Source organism: Eucalyptus grandis, chromosome 10 (assembly GCF_016545825.1).
Source record: "Eucalyptus grandis isolate ANBG69807.140 chromosome 10, ASM1654582v1, whole genome shotgun sequence".
NCBI classification, from domain to species: Eukaryota; Viridiplantae; Streptophyta; class Magnoliopsida; order Myrtales; family Myrtaceae; genus Eucalyptus; species Eucalyptus grandis.
In genome coordinates, this window is record NC_052621.1 from 10,566,705 (window position 1) to 10,590,252 (window position 23,548).

Below are 23,548 nucleotides of genomic sequence, written 5' to 3' on the forward strand. Positions count from 1 at the left end.
GATTGAATCCGAGTCATTCGTGTCATCCTTTCCAAGATAAGTTGAAGATGTCAATTAACCTCCTGAGGATCTCAATCATTAACATTACAGGTTCGATAATGGTGGTTCTCCCAGTTTTTTGGAATTTTATGAAATTGGATTGGCAGTGGCGTGCGACCCTTTATGCATTTACCTTCTTTATATGCATCACGGCTGGAAACTGGTCCAGACAATAATGCAAGCACCACCCAAGGTAGAGAGTTCTTATCCATCGCGTGATGAATAAAGTTGAGCGTTTAGGTTTTATATTCCGTGTCATTGAGTAAATCGTTTTTGGCACATAGAATCATTTCATTTACTCTTATTACCGATTGATCACAATTCTGAATAATTTTTTAGCAGCGGAAAGATCAAGGGTTTTCAATAGCAAATTTGTCCAAATGCTCCACCCGGATACAAACTCTTTTAAAGAATTAAGTCGCCAGAACATTAATGCGGAAGTAAATAAGACATGATTAACTATATGACTATGCAAACCTAGATTATCTTTCCGAAAGAGAAAAGGACAGGTTTTCCCTCCTAGGATCATTTTCAGAAGTCGATGTCAATCGACATGAACTATGCGACTTATGATGTTGAGCGACCTTCTTTTTTTTTTTTCCAATTTTTACTTTTTTGAGTTCCTGCTGTGATGCAGTCAATCGCAAGTCTCCAGGAACTAAGTCCACCCACAGTCACATCAACAATCCCATACTCCTTCGGGCAGAAAAAAAATTGAGAAATGAGCACAGAGTGGACAGCATCGCATTGGATCCTAACGTGATCTTCCTCCTCCGCAACATGACACGTAAATCGATCGGAACAAGGGGTCGACCAAGTAGCATGCGATGCATGTAACCTTGGATATCATCGCCTTGTAGTTATCGAAGATTCCTTTGCAAGTGACCTTCTCTTTCCAAATCATGTCTCTCTTAATGAAAAGAAAAAGTAAGATGTTTTTTTTTTCTCTATTTTCCCAAGAGAAAGACCACCCTAATTATGTAAATTTGCACCTATAGAACGTACAAGCGCGACAAAAAAAAAAAATCGTATAAGACGTGCGGCACCAATCTTCACATGGAATGGGAGAGGCCTCCTTGAATGATTACATTTTAGTAATTTTACACCTATAAAAGTATATAAGACATACTTCATATTCTAATGGTCATCCTTGTGTGGTTACATTTTAGTATTTTGTTTTGAAGTCTTGACCTTATATATGAATCGAGTAGGATTATTGCAAATAATATCAAAACAAAATGCTCTCTCTGGAGCCGTCAATAGTGTCGAGCTCCTTGCAAGCTAACAAGTCTCTCACAAATCGGTGGTAGCAACGACAATAATAAAGTGGATAATATTAGGCCCAAATAAGCGACCAAAGATGGGGATAGATTAGTATTTCAAGAAAACACAAACTAATTTTGTAGAACCAATCCCGGCAAAAGTTATGCTTCTACGAGGAAAGTAAACTAGCAATATAAACAACAGAAATTAAAAAAATTGATGGAAAGAAAAATTGCAAAAGAGATTCATAAAGGTTCAGCTTAGGTGTGCTTACTCTTTTCTTCTTGCTATAGTTGCCCGATTAGGCCAAATTCCAGAAGTTATGCCAGGAATACGAATACCGCATTGTTACAAGTGCAGAATCTATTGTCGTGGACAACCCAACTTCTGTCTACAGCAATACCGCTGTAGACTAATTAATTATTGGATCCTCAATTAATTGTTATCAGCACAGTAGGTCCTCTCGCACACTTCTTCTAAGAGTGTACAAAGAGTCTCTCGAACACTTTATCTACCACCTAGGCAAATGCTTTCACCGTGAGTACAACCACTCCTCTCGTGCGTAAACAAATTGGTTTGTCACTCTTACTAACTCTTAAGAACGACTTGCAAATGGGCTTTACAAGCTTACAAAAGAGACGGACTCAAAAGTCTCTCAACAATGCTCGGTTTCTCTTGTTTTCGTGCTTGTCAATTGGATATCTTCTGGCCGACTTTTCTCCTTTCTATAGAGGTCCAATTTCAAACGTTGCAATTGAATCTTGTAGATGTTATATCATCTAATCTTATGTAAAAATCTCAGCAAAATCCTTAAAAAAACACACGCAGAACCTTGCTTCGATCTGGAGCATTAACGAGATCTCTATACTAATGGTAGGTTTTGATCACACCGTATCACCGATTTCCCAGGGAATTAGTTCATGATTCTTGGCATATATGATCTTGAAAATCATATTTTATCTGATTACATGGAACACTTTGCAAGCCGCATAAGCCATGTGCAATGTTGTGACCTCTTCTATTATAATAAAAATTTTATTCTAGCAAAAAGTAAAGAAAAAGAGAAATACCTGTCATCAACCAGTTAAATTCAGGTCAATTCCCATGCATTCCAATTCTCAAGTTGGCCATATTACCCTCTGTTCAATCTACATCTGACTTCGGACCGGTAAAACCAATGCCCTATCGTCCATGGGAATATAGACAATATATATCCTCATCTCAATAGAAGTTTCTGCTTAAAATATTGGCAAAATACCACGTAATTTCGTTGCCACCTAATGCATGATTTCATACATGTAGAATATCCGGCTCAATCCCGGTCTGAAAGTATCTCGACTCAGTCAATTGGCCGAAATTCTTCCAACACCAGAAAAGAAACAAATCAAGGAATAATACAGGAAAAATGAATGATTTCATGCAGATAAATGCTAAAAACCGTAGTCATTAGTCTACGTGGAGCGGCGACGCCACGACGTCTGAACACGTCCTAGCTCGAATCTCCTCCACCCACCTAAGCCGTCACTCTCTTTCTTACTAAGCAAATCGAGATCTTAAGCTTGATCACGGGCCGTGGTGCATGAAGCTCACGTAGAGGAGGAGCAGGATGCGGACGAACCGGGGTTGCTGTCTCCATTGACATTTCCTAAACGTGCACGTAAACATTGATCCGTCCTCTCGTTTCCCGTTTGGTCTCTTCCTGTTTGATTATCTGGAACGTTGTCCTCATCTGCATGAAAACGAAGGACCCCACGGAGTACGACGCGTTGACGCTGAGCTTTCGCGTTATAGCTCCCGCTAGCTCATTCACAGCTATTCACAATCGGTATCATCGGCGCCTAATCCGCTTCATCATCATCAATGATAAGAATCTCCGCGGGCTACCACAGTTGGCGACCAGTAGTCTCCAATGGATCTTTGGGTGGACGCTGCGCAGCCGGCGAGAAGTTTTCCAGCTGCTTTCCCTCCTGGCTTCAGGTTTCATCCCACGGACGAAGAGCTCCTTGTCTATTACTTGAAGAATAAGGTGGCCTCACGCCTGGTCCCGGCAGAGGTTATCGCTGACATCGATCTCTATCAGTACAATCCATGGGAGCTACCAAGTCCGTGTGCTGGGAACCTCCATTTTCTTTGGTTATTTATAGCCTTTAGGGCATTTATTTTTCGGAACCGATGTTTTCGCATTTGCTTCGCAGAGAAGGCATTTTTTGGGGAAGGCGAGTGGTACTTTTTCAGCCCAAGGAACCGAAAGTACCCGAATGGAGGGAGGCCGAACAGGGCAGCAGGCTCAGGTTACTGGAAAGCTACTGGGATTGACAAGCCAATACTCACATCCGGCGGGACGAAGAGCATCGGAGTGAAGAAGGCTTTGGTGTTCCACATTGGACGGCCTCCGAAGGGGATGAAGACGGAATGGAGCATGGACGAGTAAAGGCTGATCGATGCCACCGTCCGACCGCCCAGATCGAAATGGTCAATGAGAGTAAGTGGGATAATTGTGATTCGAAATAGGGGGTTTCATCAATTGTTTGAACTGTACTTCACAATGCAATCCGCTCCAAACCCACAAATCGGGATGAACTATCTTTCCCCGATCTAAAGACAGTCTCGATTTGGTGTCGTTGCTGCATTCTATGCAGGAACAGAACACCTAGTGTAACTTGTGGTCAGGTCTGATCGAGGCAGGCAGAATGCCTGCGCTGTTTGCGAGATTCCTCGAGTGTCTAGTATCTAGATGTGCTGGAGGTATCATATCAGATATGGTCGAGTATAAAGACGCCATCTCCAACTGTTAATAATGGTGCACTAGTTGTCCCTCTACGTTTCTTAGCGAAGTCCCTGTATTTCTGTAATCTAAGGTGACATCGTTACCTTAACTAGCGTGTAAAGAGTCGAATCTAAAATAATCGCCTCTTACTACTGCAGTTGGATGATTGGGTACTCTGCAGAGTGAGACAGAAAGAGAAAGTTCCGAGAAACGCTGGCAGCCACCATGGAGACTTCAGCAGTAGCACAAAGGCAGCACCATCTTACCCCAAAAAGAATGGTGAAGCGCTTCCTGTGCACACCGGCCTCTGCAAAGAAGTCGCCATGGAAAATCCCTTCCAAGATTGCTTAGTAATGGCTTCCCTACTCTCGGGTCAAGTCCACTGTCCCATGAATTCAGTCTCTAGTATAAGCTCTCAAGCGCCCGACAACAACGACACCTTAAGGTCTGTGTATGAAGAAAGTCCCGACAAACTAAACTCTTATAGCACAGGTTCTTCCATGGACAACAATGTCAACATATTTACAACGGAACTTGTAGAGCAAAAAGGGTTCAAGGATCAGCAGGAAAAAATGCTGGGTGTGGATGGTAGTGATATCTACAACTACACTCAAAGCCAATGCAACGAAAACGTATATAACTTTGCCAGATGTGATTCTATCCTCAACTTTCAGGGGCTTAATGACTTAGCCAAGCTCTAAGTTATGGCAATGACATGGAAAGAATGAGAATTTGTGCTGTTTTTAGTGGTCCTGCAGGATCTGCAGAATCCGCTTGACGTGTATAGATTTCAGAGTACCAGTTAAAGAATAAAACGGACTCAGTCCCAAGAAACACTGCAAGTCTTAAGAGTTTCTGCACTTGGGAGCGGGCTATAAATACTCGTTTATATGTATATTAACTGAATCACAACTTTTGATGTCTCAATGTATCATAGGTTCACAAAGTTCACGCCAACAAGTAAGAAATGCAATGATGAACTCTCCTGAAGCAATTTACATCATAAGTTGTAATCAACCTCGATGTTAGCTTGTCTTCATGCTTCTCTTGCAGAAAAAAGTGCTATCACCAAAGGTGCTACATATGCTGTGAACCAATTCAGCATAAGTTAACATGACTGCATTGCCCGCTTCCTTAGAAAGGACAGACATCATAGCCAGTGATAAAAATCAGAATCGCTCTTTCATATAGTGGCTTCAACTGAAAATTTACTGCACAAAATCCATATGCCCCACAGAGTCAGAGGTCTGTTACTTGAATGGTGAGATCCTGGATTTGGTAAACCCAGAAGTTGAATATGCAAAAGATATGGCAGCGTATGGTCTTCTGTGACAAATATACCACAACTCTAATTAGTAAGCTTGTCTTCATAAACATATATTACCATACGTGTGAGATCAAACGACCTGCTATCCTTGTCCTCTTAAATCATCTCAGTGCACTGCAAGAGACAAACCCAGATGTCAATACAAGATCCTGAACTTTGTCCCTGTGTGTGTGTGTGAGAGAGAGAGAGAGAGCGTGAAGCTTACTTATATAAATAAGAAACAATGCCCAGGATAACGCAAAGGAGAATAATGTCGATGCAGAAGTTTCGGCTGGATCTTATCTTCATTTATAAAAGGAAACATAGCAACTAATGAGAACAAGGCCTCTCTGTTGACATGATAGAAACTAGTAACTAGAATTGGTCTGTAAGAGATCATCAGCATCAATCACCTTGAACAGAGTCTCCTTAAGTCTGACATTCGTATTTTTAAGATCAGATGCTGCTCTGTCCACCTAAATGGAACGAGAAAGCAAACTCACTATTTGAGTAGTTCCAAAACAGGAGGTTTAACATGAAGCAACAAAGTTCTCACCTTATTATCGATTTCATCCACTAAAGGAACTTGTCTATCCAACTCCTGAACATAAAAACAGAATTAGTCTCTTCATCGATTCGTTTTCCCAAAAACCAGTTCCACTATATATATGTTCAACTAAACAACCTCATTCATATCATGGGCCAGATCCTTCAGCGTATCTAATCCTTCTGATATCACATCAAGACCTTCATCCTGTGGAAAGACCGAAACATCAAAACAAAGAACAAGGGCAGGCCACAGACTTCAAGATATCTGTAACTGATTCGAGAAGAAACTAAGGAAGCAGTCTTACATGCCTGTTTCATCTTGCGCATTTCATATTCATGCCTAAACTGGCTTGCTTCTTCAGTTTGTTGGAAGAAACCATCCTGTAAATGTCCATCTGAACAGGCACGGAATGAAAGCGACTATGAGAAACCACTGCGGTAGGTAGCAATTGGGATAGAATAAATTGCATCATGGTCTAACAACCTGAAGAGTCAAACTTGATGTTCTCACGAGATGTCGAAGCGGACCATCCTCCAGATTGTTTGTGCGGTGCAATGGTCCCATCAGGTATGGCTTGAACCCTTTCTTGTAGTGCAAGAACCAGATCATTCCGAGTCATTTGGTCATCTTTAGACAGCCCTTTAACCTAATAAGAGAGTATTACGAGTACAACTTACGATTACCACCAAGCTTTATGCATGTTGATGATGATCATACGACAATAAATGAACTCCGAAGAAATTGAAACCCATATGCATTGTCCCTCGATCACTATCATCATGCCACAATGCCAGGTATGAGCACCACAAAGAAAGCTATTAGAACGGTTGTCCCTTTCATTTCTATTTCGTCACCATTATTGGGGAGTGACAGAAGGTGTTATAAGTGCCTATGTCCTGTCGTTGTGCATTCTGATTCAGACAGATCAGAGGCATTGTAAATAATTTCAATGTGTTTTCTGCAAGTGAGGACTTGAGCTGACGAACATCCGAGCAAGCATGGTCAACGTTTAATTCACACAGATAATAACAATGTTATTCTTGCCGCTTTCACTCTGACATTTGATAGCTAGAGCTTTTTTACATGGGAATTTATTGAAGAAAGGATGATGAAAAGGAAACCAAGCACGTCCCATGTTAAATTGCAACAACACTGGACCAAGAGGGAAGTGAACCAACCTAGACATACAGTCACTATACGATCAAACATTGAGCATACGGACTTCATCCAGGCACATAAGTGTAGACCCTTTTACCAGGTCGGCATATGAAACACAATTTGCTGAACTATGACCATATTGCAGATTCAGGGCATAAAACTACAAATTCACAGTAATGCTGGAGGCACTAATAAATCCTTCTCATGACTGATGTCACAATTCATGCCATAATCCTCTGATTAGTTCCATTAACAGTAGGATCCCAGAAAGAAGTGGGTGGTTTTTTTGTCAAAATATCCAAGTAAGTGATATGCCTAATTCTAGAAGAACGCATTCTCAGTCTCATCCTCAAGCGCAAAAGCATTCGTATAAGCTGCAGGAAGTTACCTTCTTTTGAGCCAACTTGTACAGCTTAGCGATCTCCTCCATCAACCGGGCCTTCGTCCTCCGGACCTCTGCGTTCAGTGCCGCCGAGGAAGCCCTGTTCGTCTCCACTGCCGCCCTCTGGGATTTCTGTCCACATTGATAGACGTAAACCGAAAAATGAAACACCCTTTACTCGACCAACTTGATCTTTTCCAGACATAACTGCCACAAAAGCACGCATTGCCAGCTCGAGTACAATCGTCCTCAAAGAATTCTATGAACATTTACCATGCTGAAAATACGGTTTTCTTAAACAGCGTCGGACGTAAAACTACGCTAACCCATTCTACGTCTTTCCCGAAATCATGTGTCACGTGTCCGGCAGTTCAACATGTCAATGTCCAGATATCGTCTTTCACGCAAGAGGGTCAGCTCGGACACGACGAAGCGGCGCATTAAAAGCAAGGAACACACAATACCTCGAGGGCGGCATCGAGGTCAGATTCGACCGCAGAGTAGAGGCGAGCGAAGGCGTCGTCGCCGTGGGCATTGCGGTCGCGCTGCTTCTCGACGTCATACTTGTCGAACTTCTTGCAAATGGCGTCGACCCTGAACCGGATGTCGATGACGCTCATCTTCTTCTCCTTCTTCTTCTGCTTCTTCCCTAAGCTTTGTCCGTAAAATGGAGGACAGAAACGCGAAGCCCACGGGTGGCGCGACCTGTGGAAAGCTCTCGCGACGGACGGTGGTGTTTCCATGGGGTGGCGAAACGAGGGATCGACCGCGAAGAGCGGGCTGCGGACGGTAAGGAGAGGCCTAACCGCCGCTTTTCTTGGCGGGTTCGGCTCCCAACCGTTCGTTTCAATTGGCGGTTGTTTTACTTCCATCAACCCAAATTTACCATTTCAAGGTAATTATTTATGACTAAAAAAGGAGGAATTAAGAAATATATGGAAAATAAAGGAGGACGTGTTACTTTGACTGAGAATTTGAGGAAAAAAGTGAGTTTCTAAATGATTTGATGAGAGCAAATTTAAAATTTTTGGGTTCATAAAGTTGCGAATTTGATAGTATGACAACCACATATTAGACGAGAATCAAAATATTTTTAATGTTTTCTTAACTTAATAGGGATATTACACACATTTTCTTAATTTTTTTCATGTTAATTTCAATTTTGCAGTTATCCTTTAAAGAAATAAATGCGTTTCCTAGTTAAATAGATTAATGCGGTGAAATTGACGATTTAAAGACGTAACCACGTATAGATGAGAGATGCAACTTTAGATCCAAATGTAAAATGTGAGGATGTTAGTTGTAAATTTAAATGTGACGGGGGCTTATTGATATGGAGAGTGAAGTTTAGGATGTCATTTCTTTTATTGGGAGAGGCTAATGCTATTGCCGGGCAATGAAGCCAAGACCCACAAGAAACACCCTTCGGTCTCTTTCCTCTCTCTCTCGCATTGAGTCACCATCTCCTCATTGATCCGCCACCAGCCCCGCCGGCCCGCATACTGCCTTCACCTCGACGGCGACATCACCGTTCCTTGCCCGATCAACGCCGGATCATGGCCATAGAAGCCACCGCTGCTCGTGTCTCTCTTTAGTCATGCCGTCAAGGCACGGTCCGGGCCAACCACCATCGTCAATCTCTACTTCGAAGCTGATCGTGGTAGTCAAAGCTGGGGTGACCTAAAATCTACTGGCAATAAACGATGTTGAGCATGTTTATTAACATATTGAGTATTATACGCAGTACTCTTCCAGATAATTATGTTTAATGCACATGAACATAAATTATGTGAAATGTACTAAAAAGTGGATCACATTTTATGAAAGTGAAATTATGCTTTGTCAAAGATGATACTATACCTTCCAAGTACAAACGAAACTCCTTTGCTAAAAGAAGAGATCTGGGATGCGACACAAGTTTAAGATAACTTTTTCTCTTTTGGATAATCAAGGGGCACGAAAGTGAAGACCTAATTATTAAAGGCCCATGAAACATCATGCAAACCTTTTAACTAAAAATGTGTTATTTTTAGATTAAGTTAAGAGCTACACCGTAAAAAAAAAAAAGATAAAAAAAAAAGGACTTAGTTTAATGAAATTTCACTGTAAAAAAAATTGTCAAAAAGATTTAGAACAAAATTGGATAAATTGAAATGTTTATGATTGAATTGTTATATGTATAACAAGTTCTGGACTTTCTAAATAATATTCCCAATCTTTGAAAGAACATGACATATTACAGCACAGTATATGAGAATATAACTTAGATTTTGACTCAAAGTTTAACAAATTTTGATTCACATTCATTGTGTTTGTAAAAACAAGTATTACATAAATTTCATGCTTGATTGAACTTCTATATGAGGTGTATTTTGCTACAAATTCTTGATGTGGAATTGTTAAAGTGTTTCCATAGCAACTGCAAATGGCACCAGAATTGTATATATTTATCCTATGTCAATTTGACATCTTTCAAGTCGTCTATTACTTCCGAAATTTACAAATAAAAAGCTGTGATTTTTTTTTTTTCATTTTTTAGTTAGCTTCATCCGATATGTTACTTATCAACATAAACAAGATAGTGGTTGAATTTTTTTTTTTTTTTAATGATGTATCAAATATTATAATTTTAAAAAAAAAAATAAAAGAATTAGATTGCGCTCAATGTATATCCACTCATCTCTGTAGTACAGATTTGTATCTCCACTCATCTCACTTATTCAGATGAGAATTTATATAACAGGGGCGAATATCATTAGAAATGCCCAAGATACCTACGAATTCAGAATTAGATGGATTGCATTGGTCATCAATCTAATTCTCAAATCACAATTCATGAGTTTATTACCTCATATGTATTACCAGCTATACAATTTGTTATATCAAGTATTTATTTATATTTTCATATCTTATCAATGATTATAATTAGATAAAAATCAAGCACATAAGATGTGATTATATAATACAAATATGCAATTATGTTAATTATCACTTTGATTGCCACTTATTAGTGTAATTACCCATATATATTACTGAGATACTACGATTTAGTATATTAAATTAATCTATTAATTAACACTCAATTGATCATCATGATCTAAATTTAAACATGTCACTGGAATTATCAAAGTGAATACCAAGTACTAAATAATTAATAGTACGATTGAACTAATAATTATGTAACAAGTTGAGCATTGATTAATATAATTGGCAATCAAGATAACAATCACATCATGAATAATGCGATACTTAATCATGAAAATTCACATCATAATAGTAAGCAAGTAATATAATGCTAGTCATTATATTCCAATTGCTCTAATTAAAGAAACATGTAATCTCATGATAACATAATCGTTATAACATCAATTAATTACTTATTATTGAATTCTTTTATTTACTAATCATTTATTACATGATTATGTCGAATTAATAACAATAATAATAAAGCGGTGTCATCAGTGATTCATTAAGTAATTAACATAATGAAACCTGTCTACAATTAAAGTAAGTTTTCATCATAATATATCATCTATTATTGGTAAAAGGGGCAGAACAAAACGTGATGGAAATCCCACTCGTTTAGCAGAAGAAAATGCACGAGCGTCAGCTATGATGAGAGACCAACTTGAAAAACTGAAGCGATGATCAATTTGCTCTGCTCCCCAGCAGCGACACCAATAAAGTTTCAAGAAAAACCCATTTCAGGAGGAGGGAAGAAAGCATGAAACATCATCCGCAGATTAGAAGAAGTAAAAAAAAAATTCAGTCTTTACGGTTGAGCTCGAAAAAGCTTGCGATGGAAAAAGAAAATTGCAGAAAAGAGCCATCGAAAGGACGTGATGCGGTGCGTTGCTGATATGGTCTGGCGTTCCGAACCCCACATTAGTTTAACGCCAAAAATGGGATTTTGCTCCTCCCTGAAGCTTATCCATCGAAAACGAAACGACAAAGTCAAAAAAGTTCCTTTTCCGGTCCGCGCTTTCCAAACGGCGTATCAGATCAGGAACGGAGTGTAGCAATTTGCCCACTTTTGCGACATCAGATCAGGAGCAGAGTATGGCAATTTGTCTACATCGCATTCGATGGAAACGTGACGAAGGAAAAGAGCAATTGAACCAAATCACTCGTTGCCGGGATTGATTACACTAAGAAAAAGACCCCTCTTTTTTCATCAAACACCAAACAGATCAGCTCAAAGCGACTCGGAAACACCAAAGTTCTACCGCAAAGTTTTCTACAGTAAGAGAACAGAGAACAGAGAACAGACAAAACCGCGCTCGTGTCATTCAGTCAACAGCAGGCCCCCAGTCAGTGTCATCATGGACCTCGCTAAACATGGCGATCGAATTCCGGATTACGCTAATCAGGGTTAAGAGGGCGGCGATCGTGACCTGGAGGGGCGGGGATCAGGCGCCGGGGCCGGACTTGTAGCGGTAGAGCTTGCCGAAGACGTGGAGGGCGGTGACGAAGCCGATGAAGCAGAGGCTCATGACGAGCACCACCGTCGGCGAGATCTTGAGCCCCGGGGCGTCGTCGGTGTAGAACCGCAGCATGTTGGTCCCCCCGCCGCCGCCGCCGCTCAGGCCTCCGGAGCCGCCCCCCGCAGCAGCGCCGCCGCCTCCACCACCGAGCCTCCGTCGGCGCATGCCGGCGGCCGCGGCGGCGGAGCCGCGGGGGGCCATCATGCCGGGGCGGGAGGTGACGGAGGACGCCGACTGGGACTGGGACGAGCCTCTAGCCATGGATGCCGCGATCGAGATCGAGATCGAGAGAGAGGGAGAGAAGGGTTGGATTGGATGCGCGAGATTTGATGAGCCGTCGAGGTGGTTGCGACTTTGTCGACGAGAGAGTGACCGACAGACAGAGCGAAACGAGGTTTAGGGCGGACGGTGATAAATGAGGTCAGCGGGGGGCAACTTGGGCATTTTATAATGAGCTTTTTTTTAATCCATCTTGTTGATAAACATCACTTCATTTACGAGATAAGAACAGGATAATTACAAACGTGCGAGTCCTCGAAAAGATTTCTTTGTTCCATTAACTTCGCATAATTAATAGTAAATGCTCCACGCCCAAGTTTGAAGCCAGTAATTTCAAGAAAATGGCACAAAGGAAATCGAGGATGAGTAACTGAAAGTCCCTTTTAAAGAATCAAGTTCGTTATATTGTAATTGCATATGTATAGTTGTAACTACATGCACCTAATTGCTAAATCATAGGGCATGCGACATTTCTAAATATGCAATAAAATATGCGGAAGAAAAACATCATTCATCAAATAGATTGAAATGCTTTAAATGCAAGGTGGTCGGCTAAATTTGTTAAAATCTTTTGTCCACAGGGTCAAAACTATTTTCTTTCCTTTATTAAAATTTGTTTCATGCAAGCTGATGAAAGCCCAATGATTAGAAGTTAATCAGCATGTACATTGGAAAATATTTTACATTTCGCAAGTACTTCTTTCTCCCCTCTAGGAATGCGGGTACGAGACCTTCCAACACGTACGTAATGCCATAAATAAACATACAAATATGTATATCATGGCCTAAAGATTTCATTCTTTTCCGGTAAACTAAATTAAATTTCAGATCTTCAACGTTATCTTTAAGCATTAGAAAGGTAAATGCGTACTTAAACTTGAGCTATGAAATTAACCAGCAAGAAGACTATGCATACAACGATAGTTGTCCTGTACAGCATTGAGCATTATGACGAAAGGGATGCAAGCAGAAACAAAGCCAAGTCAAATTAGCTCAAGAAAGGCGTTAGACCAGAGGAAACAATGAAAATCCGGACAGATCATTGATCAGATCTCTTCCCAACTATATATTAGCTGCACTGCATCTCGTCAGCTCGGCTCGGGCTGGGGCGAAGGTGCTGAGGGCGGAGCTTGGCGGGGGCACTCGGGGGCATCGATCTGGTACACGTAGTGGGAGACTGTTGCCGACGCAATGATGACGCCCAGACAGACGAGTGCGTAGCAATGTCGGACCAGTTTCCCCAGCAACGCCGGCACCAGCGGAGCCTCCATTCGTGCGTCTCTCTCCTTCCGTCGTTCTCCCCGTTACGAACTGTAACTCGACGGGCCGAGGCGACTGAGCTTCTGGTGCTGCGGTGCGGACATGCTTGTTTATATGCGACGACGGCGGAAAAGTTAGAACGGACTTTTATCCGCACGAACTTCGAGGGACGAAACAGTGGGCACCGTCGGTAAGGCAGTCCTTTTCCCAAGGCGCTGGGTCGGGCCTGCTGCTCGCATTGCCTGTCACTGTCAGTTTGCGATCCTTCTTATCTAGCAGAAAGCGACCGTCGGTCTGCTGCTATTCCGGTTCTCCATCTTGAGAAAACACTGACGACAAAATGCAATCGATTTGGAATCGTCAAGATCGATAGGGGTGGTGCTCTCCAAAGTCCAACCAGGTTCCCCTATAGCTTTTGCACTTGACCTAATCTACACAATGAAATGGCAAAATGTAACGACCTGATCCGATGAGAATGGGGGAGTGATTGTTGAGATTAGAGGATTTAGATAAGGAACAGCTCCTGACAAGCTTTTAAGATGACGAAATGGGTAAGAATGAACCGAATTATACCAAACAAGGAAGACGAATTTTGAGATACATATGTAAAAATTGGAAGTAATTCATGAGTGTGCATTTTGATGTAATGGCAAATTTTGCTTTAGAATTTGAAAGTTAATTGAGCAAGAGCTAAAGCACTATCAGGATGTGTCCTAGTGCCTGCCTGTACATCAAAAGACAAAATCGAAAAGCTCACTTTGTATGGGACTAGTTAAATTGGACAATATTTGAGGGAATTAATTTAAGAATGTCACAAAAAGTCTTTCTTGACCCCAAGAAAATTTAAAGGAAGAAGACCGAGGATCGATCATTGTGCAGAAAGGCAGAAGACAGGTGCTCTGCTAACTGATGCTAAGTTGAAATGATTTGATGGAGTAATTGATCAATCGACGAAAAAAAGAACATCACAGTAGCATTATGTGTGCGAATAGCTTATTTCTCTTCTTCTGTAGCATCAGCAAGCGGAGCCCAATGAATCTTAGCTCCTGCCAGGAAGTGTTGTAAAAATAAAAATAAAATGAAAGAAGGTCTAAGAAGTACAGTGATAGCAACTGCTACTTTATTACTCAAGTTTAGTTTGTTTGCCTATATTTCACCAATTTACAAGCCTGAATTTTAAGGTACGAACGGTAAACTCTGATCCTCGTGTCTTAGTAACCTGTTGTTATCTGTCGATCCTTGAAGATTCACCAAGCTATGACCTCCGATTCAAATTGGTTAGCCCGAGTCTTCACTCGCGAATTTCGACTTGATCCATCACCAGTGACTTTGGTGGTCAAAATTTGTACCATTTATACCTGGAAAACCCCTCAACTAGCCCCGCTTTTAGTCTCAAATGAAAAGTCTTTCGGAACGATGTCTATCTCTATCTCGTGCTGCACCCGCGATGTTGGCTGAGGAATGGAAGCCAATTGGACTGCTCTTTCACGGTCGACCGCACCTTGTTCCGTGTTGGGATTATTGTGGAAAGATGACCCTTCGCCCTGGTGGAGATGGGTCGGGGACGGAGATTCGTTGTCGTGCTGATCCACATCGAAGTTGGATAGCCTCGGGGACGTGTGCATGCTGTCCATTTCGCTGCGGTAGTGGCGCAAGAGGTGCACCGGGGACATGTGATGCGAAGGCGTGGCCGGCCTGCTGGACATGGGCGTCACGGAGCCTTTGTTTTGCTTGATGTGCTTCTTGGCACTATGATGCCAGTTCCGCAAGGCCGTGGCAACTCTCTCGTTGAATATGGTAGGCTTCATCGTCGACCCCATCTGTTTCAATCCAAGCATTGGTAAATTTAAACCTACGACTCCAAAATTTTTGACCCGAAAACTGCGAGATCAAAAATGCCGTTCCGTTACCTGTGTCACGAGGGCATATAGAGGAAGCGTGACATAGCTGCACAGAATCTGAATGAGGACCCTGAAATTAATAAGGAGAAGATCACCAGCTGGGTTAGTCTTGCCAAGAACAAGAACGTGAGTAAAATCAAGATCCCAGGACTTTCTGTGATGATGATGTTACTAACCCCATTGAGATTCTGATTATTCTATCTTCCGTGTGCTCATGAAAGCAAGATTTTATTCCGAATTCATACTGAAAAGATGGAAAGGAGTCGCGTTAATTCGATCGGAGAGACTAACTGAACAGCGAAATTCTTGGCCCATCTGTAACTCGTATTGAAGAAGAATCAGAAATGTTCTTACCGAAGTCCAAACAAAGAAGGCAAGCTGAAAAGCATTCTGCAGATAATGAAGGTTGAGAGACAGTGAGATTTTCTAAGTCCAGCTTCAGAGAAAATAACCGGGATCGCCGTGCACACACGCACGCGCCAGTAAGATACTCACGACGTTACCTGAAAGAGAACGAAATTGATGAGGTAGAGGATGAGGCGTGGCCGGTTGAACCAGAAGAGGTCGTCGCCGGGTTCGACGACTGGCACGCCCTTCACGACCTGCCCCCTCTCTTGTATCCGGAGCCCCATTTTGGTTATGATCACCTGCAGCTTGGTCCCGACCAGAAGTATGATCTGCAGGTCCAACCATCGACCGCTCAATTTCACTAACGAAGCACAAAGACATTGCCTTTTCGGTATCAATACCAAAGTCAGAACTTACAATCAGTGGGATGAAGGGGAGCCACAGATAAGAATACCAGCCTGATCGTGGCAAAAGAAAGCATAGTTAGAAACTTAGAATCAGTGCAACATCCGGGCACGCGGCATCGATAAATTGGCAATTTCTTTGTGATCATCAAAAATTTCCGTACCGTGGGTATTGAAGAGCAGGAACAGAACTGCGAAAAACCATATCGGAGGGCTGAAGATCGAAAAAGGCAACATGACTGGTCAGTCGAGTAGTGTATAGGACGTTCAAGGCAAAATTAGACGATAGAAGGGGTAATTCATTAGTAGCCAAAAGATTTCCAGCACCAACCTGATCCCTACGACCACCTTAAAGTCCTCTTCTAGAGATCTCTTTATGTATTTCTGAAAATCGAACTTCACGTGGCTTTGGGGAGCCAAATGTGCCTGAAAAAGGGAATTAATTAATACAAATGGTCCATGAATTTTGAATCAATATGCAATTAATAAATTTTAATTCAATATGCAATGTGATCCCTAAATTTTTTATATATATTTAACTTATTCCCGAACTATGTTCAATTATCAATGTTATCATTCCATTAATTCAAGTTCGGGAATATTATATAACGTAACCCGTTTGAACTAATCATTTAATTAACCATAATTTAGAATGTGTGCACTCAAATACAATAAATTAATTAGAGATAGAATTAAAACAAAAGAAAAAAAGGACTTACCGTGATAAAGCCGTGTCTCAAAGTCAAGTAATCTACTTTTGGAACAGATCTCACGAATTGTCTGAAGAAACAAACCTGCCAAAAATATTATATGAGTAACGAATAAACAAATTAAATAAATTATGGATAAGTCTGGATGACGAGTTCTCATCTATATGAACTCGAACGTCCTCCTTCAGAAAACGCCAAAAGTTTTAAGAGTAAATTGAAATTAGAATTCAAGAAAAGGCCAAAAACACATTCAACGATGAAGAGAACAAGTGGCCGATGAGGAAGTCAAACCTTTTGAAATGGTCTGAACGTCATTAAAGTGGGGCCATATATTGGGAAGTACGTGTCAAATGCATGAGTTGGAATACGAAGACCGTTGTTTAGCCCTTTCATATATATTTCATTATCAACGGTATGCGAAATAATTAAAATAAAAAGAAGAAATGAAATGGAAATTTTCTACATCGTTGAAGTCAACATGGGCCTTGAAGGTCGGATCTATTTTATTTTTCTTAGATTAAATGCTACCGAAAATTTCATATTTAATACACCCATAACATGTTTACCCAAAACTATTTTCCGTGTTCTAGAGAACCATCAAATTAGTACGCCTGCCCTGTATTCACTTTAAATTGAATTTCATGTCACAAAAAATCTCAAATCGGTACTTGCATACTACATTTAACCCAAATTAATTTTGGGGTCACAAAAAATCTTAATGGCATGGCTAAAATATGAATTGAGATTGAGAATTAGGGCAAAATTAATTAAGCTTTGAGATTTTTATTTTGTGGCTTGTGCATTTCATTTTGAGTTTTTTTGGTGATATGAAAATTAGTTGAAAGCATAAGCGAAAAAGGTGTAATGGTTTGAAATTTTTATGATATTAACCCATTTCTTCTTTTTTCTTTTCATATGAGTATTTTGTTCCCCAATGATTATGTCTTGCTTGATTATAACGTACGGTTATCTATCATCTAAAATTTCCAACCGTCTTTAAGGGATAAGGGCTACGTGTTGTGCCTATTTCTAGAACGATTTTGAAATCAATTCCGTTTGGAAAGGTAAAAAGAGGAAAATAGAAAATAAAAACTAAAGAGGAGCTGGCGCTTACGATCCACATGAGGACCGGGGTCTTGGTCCAGAAGCTCATGTGCCTTCGCCCGAACGACGTCTCCCTCGCGAACCTGAACCTCTCCGGATCTGCGTCCATACATGCAAATCAACGCAACGTGTTATACGTGCATGCACACATGTCGTTCGACGGCTATAACGAAAGGAAGAAGAAAGATGTCGCATGACGTGGCGGACCGGACCGAACCGATCGCCACCCGTATTGCGACGAGCCAATGGGCGTTCGACACGTTTGCTAAGCGATGGATGAGTGGACTGACCGTGCGAGAACTGGTACTCGGTGGTCCGGGTCTCCTTCTCCCACGCCTTCCAGCTCCTCATCTGTGACCAGAAGAAGTCATTAGAGAGAGATTTTCGATCTCGTCAAGGTTCAGAGATGGCGACAGGAACGCGTCCTGAATGTACGAGGAAACCGGGGAGGCGCGACGTACCTTGGCTCGGCCGAGGGCCATGGTGAGAATGCAGTAGAGGATGTGGAAGACGGCCAGGACGAAGATGAAGATGTGGAGCTGATGGATCCCGTCCGCCGATACGAACGGCACTTTGCCCTGAGGATTCAAAATCATCGTACTTCAATACCATATTAAAAAAAAAAAATCATTGTAAAAATATGTAAAGTTCATCGATTTCGAATTAAGCTAAAGACGATCGAGTCTGTTCGGCGACGCGATTCGAGGACATTTTCGACAATTCATTTTAAGAACACGCGTCTTCAGACCTATGATGTGGATAAGCTCTATATTTCTTGGTCAAAATAAGTTTTTTTTTTTTTTTTTGGTAAGGTTCTTGGTCAAAATAAGTTTTTCTTTGGGATATACACAAACATACAAATAGCTTAGAAAAATGCATCTCCGCGATTCTTGAGATGAGAAGTTGCGGAGAAAACTCCCCAAAACCTATTGTACGAAGACTTAATCAGTTTTAAACTTTTGAAAATTTATCAATATAGTCATTCAGCAAAATATCTAAATAATAAATTTAGGAAAATTGACAAATTTTCGAAAATTGTAAGATTAAATTAACACAAAAAAAGATTTACAACTAAATTGACTAATATCAAGTGGTTTAGAACTATATTGGCACAATTAAAATATTTATGATTGAATTGAAGACTTTTTGGATAATTATTTCAGAATTTGTGATACAAAAAAAAAAATAATATTAAGAGAAATAGTCAGCTTTTGTCTCGAGGAGACCTGTAAGCAAAGCACATGCATTGCATGCTGACATCACCAATGGACACAGCCACGGAATCCAATGATTGACCCAGAAGGATGTTTCGGTTCGAATCATCTCATGAAATTATGGGTTTCTCTCGGTACGTTAAAAAAATGAATTTCGTTGGCTGAACAATAGAAAATCATTCGCAAATTTTGAATTATATTCGCGAGGTGATGAAAATGACATCGTATCACCTCCGGGAGTAAAATCCTTGAATATATCGAGTTGATACGAGGACAGCGTGTTCCTGAGATCGAATTCGCCAAAATTTGTCCGGTATATAACTGCTTGATGTAAGTTTCTGGATTGGGTTTACCTTAGCTGCGCATTTATCGTAGGTGGCGCCGGCGAGAACTCGGCGCACGCCGCCGGCGGGGAAGTCGGAGAGAGCGAGCAGTTTACGGTCTTGGATTTGTCATCGGGCGGCCTTGGGACTTGTTCTTCATTTGCTCATGGGACTTGCCGCATGGATGCCACGTGGCGGCCACCTCCGACGAGATGCATATGTTCGATATCAGACCTTGCCCCACCGTGAGCAGCAGCGATATGAACCCCAGAAGCATAAGCTCTACAACCACAAAAAGTACAAAAATAAATAAAAATAAATAAAACACACAAAAGAAAATTTTGAAAGTTAACATTAATTTTAAATTTAATTTAGAGGGGAAACAAAATAAAAATAATAAAAAAATTGAGGAACGAGTTTGCCATCCGATCCGGTGCAAGTGGATCGGATAGTTTGCAAGCCTAAGGGAAAAATGTTGACAAAATGAAATTTGATGAATATCGGATGCGCGATCGACATTAACCCTTTTTCTTACATATTTCATATTTGTTGGTGTCGATGTAAGTAGAAATTAATATTCGTTAGAAAATAATAAAAAAATAGAAAAAAAAAAGTATAGATACTCCAAGGATCGTGGATATTGAACGATAATGTCGATGGAACAATTTGTATGTTTGGTACTGTTGGAATTTTGGTTTTTTTTCTTTTTTGTGACAATTATATGTCTCATGATTCCCTCGTTACCACCCCCCCCCACCCCCACAAAAAAGAAAAGAAAAGTGGGTGATTGAATTGAAATTCACCTGATTTGATCTTCTCGAGCGCCTCATAAAGAGCTGTCTTGTGCTTCTTCTTCAACCACTGCCAAGAAACAAGCCAAAGGGTTTCATTTATTTCATCACTATGAATTTCATCAAACACCTTGGAAGGGAGTATGATACCGCGCACGCAATGCGTACTTATAGCGAATCCTTCTTCCTTTGGGGTGTGACGTGAGATGGCGGCGATGGAAGAAGGGAACGAACCTGTCCGATGAGGTGGATGATGTGCTCGATGATGATGGAGACCAGAACGAGGACGAAGCAGACCACGGCGACCGCCCACGTCGGCGTCTGCTCCAGCGATCTCCCTCCGCTGTCCCCTGCCATTCCTTTCTCCCTCCTTTCTCCTCCCTCTTGGCTACAGAAACACGTTCGTCGATCTAGATACCTTAGCAGAAAAGCTACTGAGGCACGCTCTGGGAATTCCCTCACGCAGAGGTCGAAGAAGCCTCAACGAACATACACAGAGAGAGAGAGAGAGAGAGAGAGAGTGGTGGTAACTGGGTAAGGTACAGAATGGAGAGGAGGGTGTATGGATGGATGGAGTGCGAGGACCGTCGAGGGTTTTATATGCAGTTAGGGTTCGGGGAAAGACGGGAGGGGGAATGCGAAGAAGACGACTTTTGACTCTGTACGCGTCATATTCGGTAGAGAGAGAGAGAGAGAAAGAGATGTTGACTTGATCGGAATATAATAATAAGTGCAAAAAGAAGAAGCCAGAAGAGTGCATATTTTTGACTGCTCGAGATGAGTCATCGTCGGATAATTCAGGCGGGCGAGTCAACCCGTCGCCCTCCCTCAACGACGTCCACAGGATTGTCCGTTCCCTTTGCCGAAAACGTAACGGCGAACGGCATCTCCTGGTCGGAGTCGCTCCCCGGAAATTCACACCTAATTGCTTCCTCCCCGAAGTACTCCAAAACTTACGAGAGTAATGCATTTCGAACGCGGTTCGCACGCAAAAATGGATCATTTTTTTTCTGGACGCGGCCAACGAGATTATAGTATCAATCCACACAAGGGATAGGACGCGGCCAACAAGATTATTGCATGGTCTGTCCCAATTTTAGAAAAGTGTAAGAGAATTAGACATTGATTCACGCGCCATTATTTATGTACCGCGAAAGTTTCCGATGTTTCGGGACGGAGAAAGTTCAAGCGCGTAAGCCACGATATTTACATAGACTAAAAAAGGATAACGACACATAATAAATTGAACTTTTACTATATACGCAATATGATTCATAAACTTTAATTATGTTCTATGTGGTCCCAAACCTTAGATCAATATGCAATATCATCTCTAAATTCTAATTTGTTCCATGTACGTGTTTAATAAAGTCCCTTGACTATGAAATGTTTAATGTTGTTTTTTTTGTTTATCAAGTCAAGTTTAACGAACAAATTTATCACAAGTATATCAATTTAGGGTTTTATGTAGTCAAAAAATCAATTTGAGATAAATTTGTTACAGTTATACCAATTTGAGATTCTTCACGAGATTTTTTTATTTTATTTTATTTTTATTTTTATTTTTTGTAGTTGATAATGATTTGCACTAGTCCATAAGTGTTTATTTTTTTATCCTACTATTTATGGCTATTCAAAATTGGTGACTTTTAACTAATAAAGTGGGGCCTAAGGAACAAATTTTATATTAAAATATAGGGAAGCCCCTTCTTCCTGGCCACTTAATCAGGAGTCTTGACTGACTAATTGGGAGTTGGCCTGCGATAATTGTCCATTTCCCTCCTTGACGATTATTATATGTTTTGTCTTTTTGTGTGGTATTCTGATTCTCCTGACCTGACCCGGTCTTGGTCCGACAATAAGAACTCAATACGGCGGATGAGTGCCTTTTTGCGCGTTAAGAAATTTGCCTTCGATCCTAATTATTCTTCACATGGGTTTGAATTATGTTTAAAGTTCCTTTACCGACTCTTGTAATAAAATTTGCGTACCGAATCTCCTCCCTTAATAAAGGGAGATGCGAATAGCACTGCACATAATGATAGAATAATTATCGACCCAAAAAAAAAAAGATGGTAGAATTTTTAATTTGGCTTGTTCCACGGGAGAATTCGGCCTGAGGAATAGACTACTCATGCGATCCATATCACTACCTAATCTCGCAACACTATAAAAGACGATTTAATGTTTTGTTTAGGGTAATATAGATAAGCCCCACGTGGCACATGTACATGTAGAGAGACATAACTTAGAATAGGAAAACTGACGTTTTTATTCTTCCAAAGTGAGTATGCGACTTGGCCATTTCAAAGGTCGGTGAAACCTTATGTATAGACACACACACACATATATGATACCATTTTCACTGCAAACGTAGAGGTCTATAAATTAATCACATCACCTATAGTTTAGGTTTATTCTTTATATAGTTCTTCATATTCCACCGGCACCTATGGATATATACAAATATGTATTAGATGAGCTGGTTATGTGAATACACTCTATCTACTTGCCACTCTGTGGATCTTATGAACCAAAAAAATTTCTAAAAGTTGAAGATTTATGAAACCGATTTATGGTGCCTGGAGATTAAAAGGTGATCCCTTATATGAGGCTAAGGTAGTCGTATGTTAATGGGATAACATACTTATGTCAGGCATTCGTTAATTGATTTATAGCCACTTCATGGTATAAACCAGGGTCAACGAGTTTAAGCTACTAGTATTGTTCTAAGCCGATAACACACCAGTATACCCACGACAAGGAAGCCATTCATGATGTCCGAAATGAACCTTATAAATAACACTTCAGTACATATTTTTTCATGTCTTCCTAAATCCTTTCCCTCCCCTTCTCAATATTTGGGGTCATCTAAAGTTTAAAAATGATACCGTTAGCTTGATAAGATGAGTCGATCCAATAAATTAGAAAATTTCTAAAACCTGAAAATTTATGAAATCAATTCATGGTATCAGTAGTTTAAAAAGCAGTATGCTGAGGCGGCCATGTGTTTATAGGATAACATGCTTGTCTTAGGCATTCATGGATCTGTAATTACATACGTAGACCACACTCTATAAATCAATATCATCGTAGTCATCAATAATGTGAGATTCAATGTGGAGCCTACATATTCAATGATGGCAATGATCTTTACCAACTAAGTTCATATAACATTTTACCTTTTTTTATATGATGATGTATCTCGTGATTTTAACACCAGTCCGTTTTATTTATTTTGCGTCGCACCCAATCAAATCTCAAA

General features: G+C 40.8%; 4 protein-coding genes across 6 annotated transcripts; 1 reads left to right on the top strand and 3 right to left on the bottom strand.

The window, feature by feature from the left end:
- Positions 1-3,138: 3,138 nt before the first annotated feature.
- Positions 3,139-4,959, top strand: LOC104421676 (NAC domain-containing protein 68). The gene is given in 3 exon segments (XM_010033712.3): positions 3,139-3,404; positions 3,498-3,784; positions 4,228-4,959. Coding segments are annotated over 3 exon segments (1,023 nt in total). The 5' UTR covers positions 3,139-3,211; the 3' UTR covers positions 4,771-4,959.
- LOC104421677 (syntaxin-71) lies at positions 4,941-9,550 on the bottom strand. 3 transcript variants are annotated; one of them, XM_039304021.1, is made up of 10 exons: positions 7,930-9,550; positions 7,472-7,597; positions 6,409-6,571; positions 6,234-6,319; positions 6,061-6,129; positions 5,932-5,976; positions 5,789-5,851; positions 5,602-5,678; positions 5,476-5,510; positions 4,941-5,392 (listed from the first exon to the last, which is right to left on the bottom strand). In XM_039304021.1, exons 1-9 carry the CDS (start codon positions 8,335-8,337, stop codon positions 5,498-5,500), a joined length of 1,050 nt encoding a protein of 349 aa, XP_039159955.1. In that variant the 5' UTR covers positions 8,338-9,550; the 3' UTR covers positions 4,941-5,392; positions 5,476-5,497. The 3 variants fall into 3 exon arrangements, with proteins under 3 accessions (XP_039159955.1, XP_010032016.2, XP_010032015.2); XM_010033714.3 differs by having other exon boundaries at positions 4,941-5,395; XM_010033713.3 differs by having other exon boundaries at positions 4,942-5,510.
- Positions 9,551-11,559: 2,009 nt separating this feature from the next.
- Positions 11,560-12,367, bottom strand: LOC104421678 (protein transport protein Sec61 subunit beta). The gene has a single exon (XM_010033717.3). It carries the CDS (start codon positions 12,208-12,210, stop codon positions 11,875-11,877), a length of 336 nt encoding a protein of 111 aa, XP_010032019.2. The 5' UTR covers positions 12,211-12,367; the 3' UTR covers positions 11,560-11,874.
- Positions 12,368-14,435: 2,068 nt separating this feature from the next.
- LOC104421679 (MLO-like protein 6) lies at positions 14,436-20,798 on the bottom strand. Its single transcript, XM_010033718.3, is given in 16 exon segments — positions 14,436-15,308; positions 15,399-15,459; positions 15,566-15,633; positions 15,744-15,779; positions 15,893-16,066; positions 16,155-16,195; positions 16,306-16,355; positions 16,473-16,567; positions 16,861-16,935; positions 17,966-18,054; positions 18,246-18,306; positions 18,417-18,533; positions 19,523-19,610; positions 19,612-19,774; positions 20,296-20,353; positions 20,518-20,798. Coding segments are annotated over 16 exon segments (1,749 nt in total). The 5' UTR covers positions 20,641-20,798; the 3' UTR covers positions 14,436-14,858.
- Positions 20,799-23,548: the final 2,750 nt, after the last annotated feature.